At 40.4% G+C, this 17,881-nt stretch overlaps 1 protein-coding gene across 3 annotated transcripts in view; it reads right to left on the bottom strand.

Annotated features, from left to right (window-relative positions):
• Positions 1–17,881, bottom strand: part of ARHGEF3 (Rho guanine nucleotide exchange factor (GEF) 3) — a 123,302-nt gene that overhangs the window by 18,467 nt on the left and 86,954 nt on the right. For all 3 annotated transcript variants that reach the window (XM_012720633.1, XM_004676046.2, XM_004676048.2), the window contains exons 2-4: positions 17,199–17,306; positions 3,768–3,938; positions 785–847 (exon numbers count right to left, since the gene is read on the bottom strand). In XM_012720633.1, coding sequence (XP_012576087.1) covers positions 785–847; positions 3,768–3,800 — 96 coding nt within the window. In that variant the 5' untranslated portion in view covers positions 3,801–3,938; positions 17,199–17,306. The remainder of the gene's footprint in view (positions 1–784; positions 848–3,767; positions 3,939–17,198; positions 17,307–17,881) is intronic.

Below are 17,881 nucleotides of genomic sequence, written 5' to 3'. Positions count from 1 at the left end.
ATGAAGGAAGGAGGATCTGGATATATGACCAGGGAGATATCCTCTTTATCTTCCTCCTCCTCCATTCCTGAAAACAAACTGCTCTCTTGGATATGCCTGAGCAAAACTTGGGGGGCCATTAGTTCACAAATGCTGCAGATGGGACTTCATATTAGCAGAAAGTTGAGCTAAGTGTTCACTCCTAAAGATGGGAGGCATCTTTCTAACTCTTCTGGTTCTTGGAGGAGGTTGTGAAGATCAGATGAGTCTAGATTTTAGCTTTTGGGGGGGTCACTATACTGGAAAGATTTTTGAGGAAGGCTTGCTGTCACAACTATATGGGTACAAGTCATGGGTTTCCTCTTCTTTCCCATGCATTATGTGATCAAAACAAACATGTTTCCATCAAAAATCTTTAAGCTAGCATGCCTCACTCAACAGCTTTACTTGTGAGACTCCAGTGACTATTTCTAAGCCACCTTTCAGGTGCAGTTTCAGACATTCTTACCTTCTCTACTCTGGCTTAAGGAGGCTCTGCATGTGAGACTCTAGGATAACAAACACTTTGATTAAATTGAGGTGTTCTTTGAGGTGCATTGAAAACATGCAGGGGAGAGCACCTCAATGTGCCAGGTTCAGGGAGTCTTCTTGTTTGGAGCCATTTTCTCCACTGCTAGGGTTGTGAAGCTTCTCAATTATCTGAGCCATAAAGAAAGTGCTCACAGAGCACAATCTTACAGTTGTGAAATTACTCAGAGGAAAAAAAATATGAGGGACTCAAATTGTCTGCTGGATTTGGATTTACCTTTTTTGCTAATTTCAAGTCCTCTATCAGGTCTTCTTCTCCTTGGGAAAGTTCAAAGATTGCCTGCCAGGAAAAAGAAAATACAGTCAGTAATGTATTTTCATTTATGAAATCATATTCAAAGGGTGTTGGTTGCTGCTCTCAAAGCCCCAAATCTCCTTATTTCTTAAATCTTTTAAAGGAGTCTTAAAACATCAAATTAACCTGCAACAAATGTACCTAGCAGCTAAAATCCACAAAGGAAAGGTTCCTGCAAGACATCTATAAAACATGCATATCTCTTTGTGGGAGGAAGAGGTTTTCTACCTACATTTCCAATCCAACAAGTCACCTTTCATGGTACACAGGTTTAATGCAGCCAGATGAGAGGAACTATTTTAGTTAAAGTAAGTAGGGCTTGAGTCATGGATTCCACATCTCTGTTGAGAGTAGAAATCATAATAAATGACTGGGTCTGTTCTCAGTGGTGGACATGGCAGGATTATTAATTTGACTATCTCAATTTGTCGTCCTTTCATTCAATAAAAGGTGAAGCTCAACAGAAAGCTTTATTCCTATCAGCCACTATCTTGAGGTGGGAAGAATCCAATTATTTTATCACTCTGTCTGGCAAAGTTCATTCATTCTAAATTACTTCCACCCTATATATACAATAAATAAAATTATAGGAGCTAACCATGTGTAAGAGCATGTAAATATACTGCTGCTAATTTGGCTGCATGAGACCATCATAATTTAAGAGGTATAAAAGGCAAAACAATCTCTTACTCTCATCTGGTAGTTGAACTGTCAGCAACATGGCTTTAAGATTATTATTTTTTCTTATTGTTTTATTTATAGATTCTGCATCTTTGTGTTTTCCCCATAAAATTCCCATCACTGGTTCACCCATGAATTTTCACCACAGTCTCTTGTGCTCACCTCTCCATTTTGATCCCTTTTCCTCCCCATCCCTTGCAGAATGTCTCTGACTTACCATTGCCTGCTAATTTTGTTGTTTTCATTATTACTGCTTTTTTTCCCTCCTGATTCCTTATTTGCTTACCCTATATTCCACCTATAAGTGAAACCATTCAAGATTTTTCTTTTTCCTTCTGGCTTATTTCACTGAGCACGACCCCTTCTAACTCCATCCATGAATAACATGACATTATCAAAAGACTACATATTTGTGGGATTATTGCATTCTTTCAGACTAGAGGGAAGAAGTGAGCAGGCTTGGCGAACACCCTCCATTTCTGGATGGGCAGAGAACAGGGCAGTGAGTGTGTGCTCAGGCAAAGTGGGTGGGGAAAGATGGTGCTGGGGCCAGCTCCATGGTGACCCTCACCCCTTCACAGGCCCAGTAAAACCAACTCGTCATTCCCTCCTGGTACTGTATTACAGTTAACCTTTTATTTTGAAATAACTATGGACTCACATAAGAAGTTACAAAAATAGTAGAGGGGTCCTGTGTACCTGTTTATTACAGCCTGCCCTAAGGGCAGAATGTTACATCACTCTAGTGCAGAATCAAAATCAGGAAGTGGATTGTCACAGTAGTCTTTCCTTGTATCTCTGTTTTATTAGTGCTCTCTTACATAAGTATCTTACTGTCTAACTGACCATATGTGACCCCCTAGGAGAGGAAAGTCATAGAACTTCACACAGAATACTCCATAGTCATGTGCTTGTGGGGGTAGCATAATGCTACTGTGGGGGTTCAAATCCCAGCTCTCAAACTTTCTAGGTGGGTGATCTTATGCTCCCTGTAAATCAATAGTCTCATCTGCAGAGCTAGTCCTTCCTGCCTCCCTTTCTTTCCACTATCAGATTGGACAATTTACATGTGGACACTATTGACATTTGGGACACCACAGAAAAGTATAAAGAAAAAAAAATGTTAACCATAATGTTACTTTGCTGCCCATTAAGGTTTTACTATATTTCTTCACCAAATATTTTCATATATACATGTTGTTTTTATTAATTTTTAGATAACAGTACATTGGCATAGTTAAAAATTTATAGTACAGGACAGGTATGTGATGGAAAATTTCTCGTCTCATCTTCTTCCAGCCACCTAGCTCCCCTCCCATGAGGCAACAACATTAGTAGTTCCTTATATGCTTCTCCAGAAATATTTGATGGTTCTATAAACAAATACATATTCACTTTTGCTTCTTCCATATAAATGGTAGCCCATACCTCATCTTGTGCTGTATTTTATCCACTAGTCATAAATACATCGGCACTTCTTATGTTTCTATGGTTACATAGTGTTTGTTCCATGTATGGACACTTCGAACCAGTCCCTGGTAATAGATTTCCAAGCTCTTTACGCATTATCATTTACCTACATTGTGATGAATAACCTTGCACATAATCCTATCATTTGTGTGCAAGTCATCCTGGAAGACAAATCCTATAAAAGAACTAAGTCAAAAACCAAAAGAATTTTCAAGTACCCCTTTTGCCAATGTCAAAGTTCTTCACACAAAAAAAGATATTCCAAGGATCTTACAAGATGCACATATGAAGTTCTTTGCTCAAACTGGCACATTACAAGCTCTCTATAAAGGACAGTATCACTGTTTGTAGGGTTGTTAATACAGAGTGTATAGAATACAGGAAATTAACAGCATTCTATAGAAAAGGAGTTTGCCACATGACTGAATCAAAATTTCATAAATGGCATATTTTAGAATATTCTCTAAGCTGTTAACTGAAGTGATTATTTTTGTGAACTCCAGAATCTTACATGGACAGTTCTTCATTCATCTTCTTTGTAAATTCCAATTTTCACTATTTCTTTCTAAGGTGGGGGCCGAACCTACCCAGATGGATGCTGGTTTCTCAAATTGGCCCACAAAGTCTGATTGCATTTGTAGTCCTACAAATGCAATGAAGAATTGCTTGGAGGCTGTGGGACAGACCTCAGCTTGGCTCTTGTCTGTAGCACCTGACAGCAGACACATGCTGACTCTGTGAGTCCAGAACTTACCTCTTGACGTTTGATTTCTTTGGATGTAAGCATCTGATTGACGCACACGTCAAAGGTCTCACTCCACAGCTTGCTATCTCTCCGCTTGGTGCTTGACGAGGCTGCATTTCTGGACCAGGGTCGGGGGGTGAGGATGTCAGGCCGGCTCTCACTACGGAAGCTAATAGAGCGCTAAACAATGAGAAAAAAAATAAACTGTCACAGGGGCAACAGCAGTGCTGGGTGGACCACTTGAGCAGCTTCCTGCCACTGACAGCACATAAATCAGACATTCACAAGAAAAAGAGGACAATGCCACAGGCCTTTGGACACTGTCCTGGGTCTACGTGCTAAGAAAAAGTGGGCAAGGGAACACCTTCACACACATTGGGGGTGTATCCGTTCTGTAAGAACGGGTCGCCAGCTTCAGAATCCCTCTACTAAACTCATGCACTAAGACACTCCCAGAGGACACTTTTCTGATTTAGAAGAGTAAGGGCTGACAGTAATGGATGTTTTGTTTGTTTGCTTGATTTCTGTAAATCTGGCCAGTGCTCCTGCTCTCCTCTTTCTAGGAACAGAATCCCAAGATCCTTGGGTACCCTGGACCCTGGGTTTAAGGTGACTCCCTCATATCTAATCAGAGTACTCCATCCTGATTGAGGGAGGGGCACATGATTCCCTGAAATCTGCTGCAGATTCATGGGTAAGAGATTGAAATTCTTTATTTCTTTGGGGCTTTGGGTTCAAGAGATAATGTAAGAGGGAGGGTTCTTCTAACAAATGTCTCTGGTCACAAAGAAGAGTGTCTGCAACAGGAGAGAATAAAGGGACACAAAATGAAGGAGAAATGAATGAATGAATGTTTTACCAGCATTGCTTAAGCTCTGGGTCCCACTGTGCCTAAAGCAGGCAGAGCCCTCTTACACTAACAGGTGTATACATATCCATTTCTGTTTACATCGATCTGCTTGAGGTTCTGTTAACTTGGAAAGTATAAATATATATACTAAACACTTCCTTAATAGTAAATGATGCCTATCTCTGAGGTAGTTTCTTATTTTCCAAAAAGGTCCTACTAGACTTTGGGGGGTGATCTAACCATGAGAAAAGCACTGTGGCTAAAACATGCTACCACCGTGTTTTCTCATGGCAAGTACAAATAGTGAAGAAGAAATCTGAATGTATCATCTTAGCCTTCATCCTAGAAGGTTTCTACGAATTTATAGGAAAACTGGACAAATCAACAAGGTAGTACTGTGCTAAAAAGTCACATTCTACCATATCTGTGGCCTTCAGGGCGAATTTCCCACTCATTCTGGTACAGAAGACCTCTTGTAATCTGATCACATTCTTTATATCTAGGGTAACTTCCTGCTACTCACCCAGAGCCTCCTATTATCTAGCCCTACTAGTATATCAGCTATTCCTTAATGTGTCATGCTTTTCTATCGTTCTGTGCTTCCTTCAATGTAGTCTTCTCGTCCTAGAATGGCTTTTGCATTTCCTGGCAAGATAACTTCTAGCTCTCCTTGGAATACAACTCAAATCCTCTTCTACGAGGCTTTTGCCAATTTTCTCCCACCTTATCCCAGGGCAATTTGAACATATTTCTGATAAAGCAATGATCATGTTTTAAAATTGTACTTATTGGTCACTTGTTCTTTCTCTCTGAGGGCAAGAATGATTTTACAAGTAACATTATGAATCATCATCATGTAGACATTTGAAGGTAGCTTCCAAATATTTTGAGATACAACAACAAAATTTAAGAATGTAAAATTTAAGAGAACACAACAAGGGCATTGTTAAATAATGGCTTGGTGAACTATATCATGAAGAATCAATTTCTGTGATAATTTGAACAGCTAAAAGCTCCTATATAAAATAAAATCAGGATTAAAATCGATATATGAACAATGTTTAAAATTATGAAAAAACATGAGCAACATATACAGGAAACAAAATTTTTTTTTTCTGGTGATGATGTTATAGGTGTTTCTTAGTTTGCAAATAATTTTTAACTATACCAAAACAAAATGAATAAATGAAAAATGTAAGAAGAAACTTCCAAGAGGCTTAAGAGCATTATCTTAACTTTTTGGAAGCAGGAAGAGTTCTGTTTGCAAGCAGCAACATGGCTGTTCAGGTTGGCTCAGGCATCCCTGCATTCCCAGCCTCATAAATTAGTCGTGATCATGGGACCAGCCATGTGCTGGTCAAGAAAGTACTTGCACCAAATACAGTTCATTAATGGAATCTCGCAAATCCTTGTGATCTTTCAAAAACAGGCCCTTATAAACAGTGACCAGACTAATGCTTGCACTCAGAATCAATTAGCCACAGGCAGAGAAAGGTCAAAACAAGCAAGTGAGTCATCAAGTAACTCACTCTTCTCAGTGTGCAGTCTGATGCCAGCCAAGGGCCCGAGTTAAAGAGCAAAAAAAGAGGAAAACATAAAAAAGAATACTCAAAATAAAAGGCATCTACCACTTTCACTTGAGAGAATCCATCACTCATCTTGTTGCATTTTCAGTCCCTGACCAATTCTGAAACACTACCTCCCGCCAAACCAGCTTTAAAGTAATTTATACTAATTTTAAATTTTCATACATTGTAGAAGTATATAAAATTAAGTACAAGTCTTAGTTTCCCAAATCCACTTCCCCATAAATGTGATTAAGTTTGTTCAAGATCTTTCAAAATTTTATCCATGCACTTGCTATCAATCACAGAAAAATGAAGTATTTTCTTTTTTCACTTAACGTGTCTATGTTAGTATATAAAACTCACTATTTAAAAAAGTATATATTGAGGTAAAACTCATATAACATAAGTTGACCATTTTTAAAATTATTCAGTGACTTTTAGTATATTCACAGTGTTCTTTGACCACTATCTCTATCTAGTTCCAAGACATTTCCATCAGCCCAAAGTCAGTCTTTTTAACAGCTATAGAGTTAGTATCCCACAATCTAGATGGTCCACATTATTTAATTAGATCCAGCTGATGGATGTACGTATTTCTTGTCTGGATGTTATAAAAAGTGCCTCAGACAATATCCATTATGTGTTCGTGCTGGCATTTCTGTAAGGCAGGACCCTTAAGTAGAATGCATTGCTGTAATGAGTTATCAACATGTTCATGTTTGATATATCCTGCCAAACTGACACCAAACAGTCTGCTCACATTCCCAGCAAGGTATATGATTGTACACTTTTCCACACTCTCATCAACATCCTATAGATTCAATTTTATGTGCTAAATATGAGATTGAATATATTTTTACATATTTATTTTAAAATTTCCCATAGAGATTTTTCTTCTCCTTGGAAAAAAACAGAGGTTAGTTACAGTAGGTGAGTTCTGCCATTAAATAGATATATAAATTAATAAATTTAATTTAAAAAATTAATGTGTCAGTTTGTGTTTCCTTAGTGATGCTGGGCTCTGGGTACTCAGGGGAAGGCATGGGGATGAAACTCACCTGGCATATTACAGGAGGCTCTGTTATGTGTCCACCCAAGTTTAGTACTTGCAGTGAATGCTCTCCTTCCTCACAACTACCTTTTGGTGCAGCCTGCCAAGTTTATTTCCACCTTACTGATGAGGAAACTGAGGCTCAGGCAGGCTAGACACTTGCCCTAGGCAGTGTCAAATCAGATCTGATTGACTCCAAAACCTAAGCTTTTCCTACTATGGGGGTTGAACCTCATGCTTACATGAAAATTACACATTGTGGTGTAGGTTTCAGTAAGATGGGTTTTAGCTCTTGCCCTCTAGGAATTTAAATCTACCAAAGAAGAAAGGATGCATTTGTTTGCTTTTAGGGATAATGACCAGGTAGCTCTTTATTTTTCATGAACAATGAAACTTCCAAACTTATACCTTTTGTTAGGCTCGATTAAACCATGCATTTTTTCCTCCCCACTCAGAAGTGGGGAGGAGTTTGAGAGGAAGAATAAAGAAAGGCATGCTGTCAGCAGCTGACTGGCCCTGTGGCAGTCATGGACAGCCAGGTCCAAGTCCTAGGCAGGTGTTCACAGTGGCACTGACCATACACCATGACCTCCACCCCTTCCAGTCATCAGTACAAGGAAACACAATTAGATGAGAGGGCTGGAGTTAGGGAGCAACACGTGATTACTGCTAGAAGGAAAAAACCCAGAGAGGAGGATGTTGTTCAAGAAAGGAGAACAGCTGCGTCCCTTTCACTGCCCACACACCCTCAATTTAGTCTTCTCTATTTTTACTTACTTGGCATATGGTAACATTTACTGGTTTGTTTCAGAAGGTAAGTGCCTTGAAGGCAAGGGTAGCTAGATGCTCAGTTCATCAGCAACTGGCACACAGTAGGACCTCAGCAACTTCGCTTGATGAATGAGTGGCATGTTTGTGTGAGTGGGGCACCATGAATGGAGCTCTGCTAGACCCACAAGGTCAAGATTTCTGCTCTGTCTTACAGACACGGAAACTTGATGCTCAGAATGGATGACATTTTGCTAAAGGTCACACAGCTGATCAATGCTGCTGCAGGCCAAAGGTAAACTCAGAACCCCACCCGACCCCCCATTTTATACCAAGTAACTGACCCCTTCTCTCTAAGGGTAAGATTCAAAATGAGGTGGGGCACTAATACAAAAGTGTCAGGCTACTTCTTGGTCTATGGCAGGGTTTTTAACCTGGCTGCCATTAGTATTTTGGACTAAAAGTTCTTTATTGTGAGGGGCTGTCCTATGCATTAGGAGATTTAGTAATATCCTTAACTCTATGTCAGGTGTGCCCCCATCCCAGTTGTGACAAAACAACTCCAGGTAGCACCAAATGTCTCCTGTATAAGAAAGTCTGGTCCATGGTGAGGAGAGGCTCACCTCAAAGTGAGGGACTCCTCCCCACCCTGGAAATGCATAAAAACTGGAACATGTACATAGCTTCTTTAGGTGTGGGAGTTTTGGGCTCGGAATGAAACATGTCCCAGGGCAAGTGAGTTTCTAGAGGCAATCTGACAAATGAGTCAAAAACGTAAAGCTTGTAATTATGGGCAGCTACAATAACAAAGGCTGAGATAATGCAGATTTAGGAAATGGTTGCCTACATTTGTGCCTGAGATGAATATATGGAAAAGACGCTGCAAAGGGCACTGTCAGGCGGGAAAATGGGCCGCTTTACAGGTGTCAGAGGAAATGCAAGCCCAGCAGGCCAGGCATGGTAGAACAGATTTGATTTGTTAGTGCCACCTGTTCAGCAGGGTGCTCTCTTCTCCTTCCCTCAAAACAGAAGGGCTCTCCAGCCAACGATAACACGCTCCAATAAAATGAATTTGAGCCAGGGAAAATCTCTATACTTAGTATTGCTATTTTGTAGCAGATGGTTTATGATAAATGGATCCAAGTTTAGGGTGGGACTGTCACTACACTGAATGTAACAGTGGTTACAGCTGTGACTGGAGAACATTCTCAAACAGCATCCTGGAGACATCTCTCATGTAAGTCTCGATGAGAGCATGAACTTAAATTGAGAAACAGCAGTTCCCAGCTGTGCAGCTTCCATCACATTTGACCCTCATGCTAATCCCAGGAGGCACTGGGCAGGTTCTCATATTTTGCCCTCTTTTAATAAATGAGAAATATGAGAACCAGAGGATTAGGTGATGGAACCAAAGTCAGTATTGGGACAGGAACTGCATCTAGTCTTCTGACTACAAAACATGGACTTGGGTTAAGAACACAGACTTGGGAGTAAGACCAATATCCTTCAAGTTAACCCAGTAGCTGAAGGACCTTGAAAAGTTAATCTCTCTGGGTCTTAGTTCTTATCTGGAAAAGGAGCACAGTAATAAACCTGGACAAAATTGTGAGGGTAGATAAGATAAAGTAAGTCAAGGACTCAGCCAAGTACCTGATACATGGTCAGTTGGCAGAGGATGTTACCTAGCCCTGTTATTACATCATAGGCTGCACTGCATTAGCACTTCTTAATATGATTTCATTCATTAGGAAATAGCAGACACATCTCTGCACAACTTGGACCAAGCAGCTCCTTGTAAGACACCCATGAGGATCACATGAAGAGAACACCCCCTCAGCATCAGAGTGTTCAAGTTTTGAAACAGCCTAAAATGTCCCCAAATAGGGATTAGATAAATTAGAATATAGCCTTTAAGTGGAATATTACAGCATTGTTAACAACAAACTTTTGTGCAGCACATATACTAAAACTGAAACCATTCAGAAGAGACCAGCCTGGCTCCTGTGCGAGGATGACATACAAATTTGTGAAACATTCTTTAGAGGGAAAAGACATTTTTTTCTTATACCTATAAAAAGATGGATGTTAACTAAATTTATGATGGTAATCAATTTATAATATGTGCACATCAAGTTACACTAAGCTCAGTGTCAAATGTCAACAGATCTCAATAAACTGAGGAAAAAAACATTCTTTGTGAGAAAAGTTTCCTGATAGAAAACTCACAGTAGATTGAAGAAAAGGAAGATCCCTATTTAAAAGTAAAAATGTTAAAAGTGGTTACCCTTGGATGATGGAATGATGAATGATTTTTATTTTCATTTTCATCTTCCTCTACATTTAATTTCCAGATTTCCCATAATGAAGAGATATTAACAAAGAAAAAAACAATCAATAGGCAAATATGCAAGGTCATGACACTAACTTAAAAATGGTATTCTGTACATAAAATCACATTTCTAGACTGTGGTTCTACTGAAGAACAAGGTACCTAATCAAATCATAATCCATAAATGTCTAACCCCAAACACAGTAAAAAGAGAAACTTTTCTGAATTTAGGAGATATTCTGAGTAGAACGAACAAAGATCTGAGGAAAATATTTGGTTCTGGTATGGAAAGTAGTACACAATTACACTAATACAAACTAAAATTTAGGAAGCCTTCCAGAAGCTTGGGGCAGCAGCCCAACTCTTCATTGGGTCCTTATAACATGGTTTTTGCACAATAATGTTAACAGTAAAATATTCCACATGCTGAAATGGAAACAATGATTTTCCCCTACCATAGCAGCCAGGTGGGGTGCTGAAGACCCAATGTCTGCCTGTTATTTTGAGATCCTGGCAAACGGCTGGCTTTATTATAAATAAACTGATGTTTTATGATAGCCTTCCACAGGATGGGCACAGTAAAAAATCCCACACAATCCCAGTGCTAGCATTAATGGCTGTGTGACCTTTGGCACATTTTTCAATTTTCAAGTTTCTTCCTTATAAACTGGTGAAGAATTCTCCTTGCAGAGTTGTGGAGATGAGCTGAGGGTACAAACATAAAGTATACTGCATTGAACCTGGCTCCTTAAATAATTAATAAAAACTGTTAATACTAATATACTTAATAAAAGAAACACCCCAAGCTTGAGATTATAAGAGTCAGCTATTATGATGATGTATTATTATTCTAGGAACATAAATACACAAATCAGGCTTCTGTATCTGTTATATAACTCAGGATCAAAAACTGTTGTCACATGTATAGGAAGTGTATGGCAATGAACCAATAGGCTAAGTTTGAGTTCCTCAGAGGAGAAAATCATGGTTGCCAACAGACAGAATTAATCATAGTAAGTGCTTTGGTAATATTCCTTATTTTTTACATGAGTGATCAGTCTTGTAATAGTCCTTCCTCCAACTTGAAATTCCAACCTTCCGATAGCTCAGGAGTTACGACTCAGTGTTAACACCTCTTCAGCCTGAGTCCTGCCTCTGGCCAGGGAGCTGACCCACATATGGTGCAGCAGACCTCTCCTGTCTTGCCTACTGTCCCCCTTAGCAGTGTATTTCAGTAAATCTGCCTGTTCTGTTCCCTACTCTGTCTCTGGAGAATCCTTTCACACCCTGAACCTCTGGCTTATACCCCAGGTATGCTATGCAAAACAAAACAAAAAACTTCAAATTCTTTTTCTCCCCTTCATTTGAATTATCTCTGAGCCATTATCTCAGAGATAATTATCTCCAGGCCCAAAACATTCTTCCAATCAGGTAGCCTTCATTAACTTCTCAGGCCACTAATAAGCTCCTTCTCTAGGGTTAAATAAAATCATTTCAAGATCTAAAGGCCAGAGAATGAAACAATCAAAAACTGTGCTTAGTAAAAAGCTCTTCTTAGCCACAACACTACTCCTTGGAAGGGATATAAATATTGGCAGGGACTCGTTTTCAATTGTGAAATAGCCCAGTGAAATCACATTACCAAGTGGGTACCCATTGTCAGTCCCTGAAAGAGGCTAGGGACACCTAGCCTCTTATGAAAATGTCACAGCAAAAGAGAAAAGCTGACAATAGCATGGGAGAAATATGACTGAGCCTAGAATTACAATGTGAGAACACAGAAGGAATTCTGCCCAAGACAGATAAGTATCACAAACAGAGGCTCAATTCCAACTCATCAAAAGCATTTATACCCTTTGACCAGAATTCTACATCTGGGAATATAATCTAGGAAAAGAAATATATACCACAGGATTTGTGATCAGGATATTTAAACAGGGTTATCTACAATGGTAGAAAAGGGAAACAACTTAAATATTCAATAGAAAAATGATTTAATAAACTGGCATATCCCTTGGACAAAACATTATTGAACCCACTAAGAACTGGGTCCATGAAAAAGAGTAACATAAAATATATTCTCACATTATAAGGTTAGTATGTTAAAAAAAAAAGTTAAAAATAGCATATATGGTATGCAGACATACACAGTATGATTGTGATTTTTAAAAGAGACATGTCAGGCATGTATACATACATACAAAAACATTAAAAGAAAAGATTGCTGAGTATATATAGGCTAAAATGTTAATAGAAGTTTTTTGATGCCAGGGAGATAAAGTTTTAAGTGACTTTTACTCACTTCGCTGTGATCATCTGTATTTTTCAGTGATGTTATATAACCAGAAAGGAAATCATAACACGAGTTTCTTAAAAAGCAGCACATTCGTGGCCCTCCCTGGTGGTGCAGCGGGTTAAAGCACAGCACAAAGAAGCTTAAGCCACTTCCGCATGAGTTCGATCCCCGCCTGCCCCAGAGCAGATCCACATGTCTAAGCAGACCTCTCCTGGCCCTCCCACTACTCCCCTCAGCGGTGTGCTTCGTCGATCTGCCTGTTCTGCTCCCCTCTCTGTCTCTGGTGAATCCTCTCACCCTCTGCATCTCTGGCCTGTACCCCAGTTTTATATGAATAAATAAATCTTTAAAAAAAAAAGCAGCACATTCAATACAGAGTTATTTAATATAAAAATACTCACAGCCTAAATATCTACTAACAGGAAACTAGTTGTGTAAAATCACATCAACACAGAATAATATATTCAGCCCATTACGATCACATTTTCCAAGGATAGCTATGTCATATTACTTCCCCTTAGAATAAAATTCTCATCCAGCTAAGTGACAAAGAGAAACTGAACATGAGAGATGGCATAAAGAACAGAAAAAACACAAAGACATGAACACACACACACACACAACCCCAACATAAAGTGCTCTAAAAGAAACATGAATTTTAACTTCAGTTAAAGGCACAACCCCTCCAAGAGGCTATAACAACACACCTAAACACAAAGCTTGAAAACTGAGGCCATAGAAAGGCAAAATAAACTGATCACCCCTAGTCCCCATAGGAGCTTTAATTCAAAAAAGTAAACAGCTCATACAAAGATAAGGCCGGAGGGGCCCCAAATTAGGCTCAGAGTGTGTATGTTATATAGTTAGACCTATATGACCCTGGAGGGAAATCACTAAAATACTGGGGTGGCTTTAGAGTGGAAGACCATATGTGTTCGTTTCTATTTCTCCCTTTCTGTGTTTTTCCATAATGAACATATAATGGAAAGGAAAAAAGGTCACATTCAAAGAGGAGGGGCGTGGGTCCACAGAGCACACCACAGCATGTCCTGGACCCAGCTCCAACGAGCCACCCGACCTCTTGCAGCTATAAGGCAGGAAGGACTCAGTGTGTGCTGGCCACGGTGGGCTTGTCTTCCTCACACCACATGAGGCACAGAGCATGCAGGCTCCTTTCAGAGCCAGATTGCTTTGCAGGCTGGCCAGTGGGGGGATTTATAGGCCCAGCGGGACCCAGACATCTGTGCTCCAGTCTACAGGCAGCCCTAGCCTCCCCTTCAGAGGCAGAGGAAGCGCCATGCAGTCGGCCATCCCTCCCCAACTTCCACAAATGCTGCCTTTGTGCTGGGACCCTAGTCCCCAGTCCATATGGGGCACAGCAGAGGAAAAAGAGAACAACTTGTGCAGCGTTTGCTGAGCCGTTGTTGCAAAGACCACTCACTTTTGTGACGGGGTATTTAACCTTTCTGGAAGAGACTGGCAGCCCCAGTTGATATTCTCACCTGACATTCTTCTGGGTTAACCTGTGGTTTTAAGAAGACCCACAGGAAGAACTGCTAAGTGTTTCATTATTGATTAAAACATGATGTTTGTGCTTGAGTCACCTTTCTCCTATAATAAAAAGAACCCAATCTGAGAGAGGCAACTGGATATTCAAAGGGATCCAGGTGACTCTGAGGCACTAAGAGTTACAGACATGTGATCCTGTGACAGAAAACCAAGCTGCTCAATTACAGCCCTCAGTTGTAGGCACAAGTAACACACAGGTACGGACAAAGAACAAATGGTCGCTGAGAGGCTTGGGTCAGATGCTCTGCTCCTTGTTCTCTGTTCTTCCCTGTTTAAATGGACATCAAGACCACAAAGACAAAATGGGAAAGGGTGTGAGGCTGGACCATGGTGTATCCCCTTGGGGCCTTATCCTCACCCTCCCTGCTGTTCTGGTTACAAAGTCAAGAGGTAATTACTAGTGCAGGAAATAACTGCATGTGCCAAGGCAATGACAGGGAGATATCTGGGGGCAAGATGCTAATCTCCAAGCATTGTGGACCAACCTGCAAACATGGCTATCTAACTTGGGGGTATATTTCCATCTACTGAACCCCCAAGGACAGGCTCAACCCATAAGCTTATTGCTCAAGTTCTATCTGTGTCTATGTACAGAAACATTATTGGTAGTCATTCTATGTCTGCTGGGTTGTATCTAATAAATAGAGCCCTGAGTGGGTGATTTATCATGAGATTTTTAGAGAGCGAATTAAATTGATGATTTTTTCAAAAGAAAATTGTGAGATTTTTAGAAAGCTGTTTCCACCTGTCTGATCTGCCTTTCTTGCCCCTCTCTAGCCTCAGTCTGTTGGATTTCAGACATGACATGATTTCTTTCCATCTCAGCTCCCTAGGTCAATGAAAATTTTCAAGGCCATCAAATATTTCTGCAGGAATTATTTCCCAGTGTTGGAAACAAACAGAAGAAAATAGAGGATCAAATAGAGAAATTAGAGGATCAAACGTGGTCATGAATCTGCCAGAAGTCAACTCTCGATGTAGCAACCTGAAGGCAGGAAGTAGAGCCTCCTGTATGATGAGGCACACTCAGTGTGTGTGGGGTAGAGGATAGAAGATGGACTATCCAATGAGTGGCAATGGGCAGAGATGGCTGGTTTTATAATCCAGATGTGGTTGCCTTTAATCAAGGAAGGGAATAACTACAGAGTGAACTTGAGCCACAGCCAGTGGACTAGAAAAAAAAGGGGGTGAAATGGCAGTAGGCTAAAGAATTTTCAAAAAGCAGAACTCAGCAAAAGACCAGATGTGCACGAGTAGGGTGGTGATGAATCTTCCACGGGGGAGACTATGATGAACTTGGACAGAGGGCGCAGGGACTGGCCATGGGGGAATGAAGGTAAACACATTTTTCTCCACCAGCTTCAAAACCCTCCATCTGGCTCCCCCAGACAACCTTATATTTTTCCTTTTCCTTTCTCCCACAAAGGGGAGCAGAGGAAAACCAGGGGCCCAGAGGTCCAAGCCCTGAGAAAAATAGAATCAAATGTACAGCTAATTAGGTAATTAGGTTTTCATTCAGAAGAAGCTTTAGCAGAGTTAACAGAAGTATGGCCAACACAGGTGACACGTACTGGAGAGGAGTCTCTACAGGAAAAATAGCTTGGCCAAAATAGCTTGAAAACGTGGAGTCACAGCACACTGGCTGGATGGTGTAGAAGCAAGGATGGGAGTGGGTGAGGGAGACCCTCAAGCATTTTTTGTGTTATAGATTTTCATAGCATGGACATCCTTTGGCTGCTGGTTCACAATTTTCTTAGTGACACAGCAAGCTAAGTAAAAGTACTTGGGACAAGTAAGGAATGGCAGCCGAAAGATTACTTCGTGGCCAAACAAGGTAAGTCTTTTCGTTGCATTTTAGTGGGCATGGTTCTACAGAGGATTTTTATGACTATAAAGATGGTTCAGGTCCTTGGACAAATCTCAATTTTCACTTTAAAAGATAAACTTTGTCAGGAATTTAAGAACATGTATAAACACACGTTAACAAGACAATTATTATAATGCCCAACATTTAGGTAACTAATTAGTAAATTAGTGATTGCTAACAAAGAACCAAAGCACTACGCTGGGTCTTTCAAATGCTCTCACTCCTCTGTTTCTACAATGATTCAGTAATGGAACTATGGGCATCACCTTTAGTTTACCCACTAGGGATAAATGCAAGACCCTCAGCTGTTAAATCACCTAAACAAGGTGACAAAGTCTCAAGTGATAAAGCTGAGGTCAGATAAAGTGAAGTGAGATACTTCACTCCAGGGCCCTTGCTCTAGACAGGGGTCAGCAAACATTTTCCATGAAGGGTCTGATGGTAAGTAGTTCTGCCCCTGTCCGCAAGGTGGGCTCTACTGTAACTGCTCAACTCGGCCACTACATGGCAAGAGCAGCCACCGTCAATACATTTGGGCATAGCCATGTCCCAACAAAACTTTATTGATGGAAATTTGAATATAATTTGCACGTCGTGAAATATAATTCTTCTGAAATTTTTTTACAGTGCTTTTAAAAAGTAGAAACTGTTCTTAGCTTGTGAATCATGAGATGACAAGGAGCTGCTGCATTTTTCCCTCCACAGGATGTATCTGCAGACCCTGGCCTAGGCCACGAGGCTCCGCTGCCCTTGGGCTCACATCATATGCTGGTTTTATTAGGAGACTGGAAGATATTTTAAGGGCAAAACCTGTGAGATCAAGTATGGATGGAGCACATGACTCAAATATTACTACAAGGGCAAAACCTGTGAGATCAAGTATGAATGGAGCACATGACTCAAATATGATTACAAGGAATTACCCAACAGAAGTGATTCCGTGAGTTACCTATAAAAGGATTCCTCCCAGCCCCTGTTTAAGACGCATCTTTCTGACTCTTGGTCCCTCATTCATTCTCATCTACCTGAAACATAAATTCAGATCATTCTTAACAGAGGAGGTTCAGGGTAGGACAGAACTGTCTCCCCCTGCACAACAGGTTTTCTGCAAACATGGCTCAGCTCCATCAGGTCCTTCTTACCTGCAGGGTTTGGCTGAAGCGTTTTAATGGTGTAGTCTTCACAGGGGGGATGAGGTTTGCTAGTGATGTGACTCTGGAAAGGGGTTTGACCCGCTTGTTACTAGGCTCCTGTAGGGTTAAAACAAAAAAAAAAAAGGAAAGAAAATGTCAAGGTCAATCTGAAGACAACATAACTCCACTATATAATAATGCCTCACTCCACAAGCTGTTACTTGCACACCCATCTGCAGAATGCAGGTAGTGTCCGGTCTCATTCTACCTGTGCAGAGAGAACCTAATTTGGGAGAGGGGGAAGGAGAAATGGCAGGGGGATGTCAGCAGAAGCAGCCTCTGAGCAGACAGCAAACAGGGATCTGCTCTTTTATGCCTATATCTGCTAGCATTTTTTTCCATTCATTCTCCCCAACCCCTCCTGTGGAGAAAAGCAGTTTCAGATTTCCCATCCAATGACCTTGTCAGGCAGTTGCCTTTTGAGGCTTCTGATTTCATCTTTCAAAACCCTTTTGCTCACCTTGCCTGAAGCAATTCAAATTTATTTTGTGTGATGGCTTTTTTAAAGCATAAAGAATTTTTTTTTAAATCACTGAATTAAAAATTGTTTTTTTTTAAAGAAGCTTTTCTATAAACTGGGTTCTTAAGAAAGCATCTTTTATCTATAGCATATTTGAAATGCACATATTAAT

The sequence above is a fragment of the Condylura cristata genome, unplaced genomic scaffold, assembly GCF_000260355.1.
Source record: "Condylura cristata isolate star-nosed mole 26May11 unplaced genomic scaffold, ConCri1.0 scaffold00004, whole genome shotgun sequence".
Classification (NCBI taxonomy): Eukaryota; Metazoa; Chordata; class Mammalia; order Eulipotyphla; family Talpidae; genus Condylura; species Condylura cristata.
This window is presented reverse-complemented; position numbering and strand designations above follow the sequence as displayed.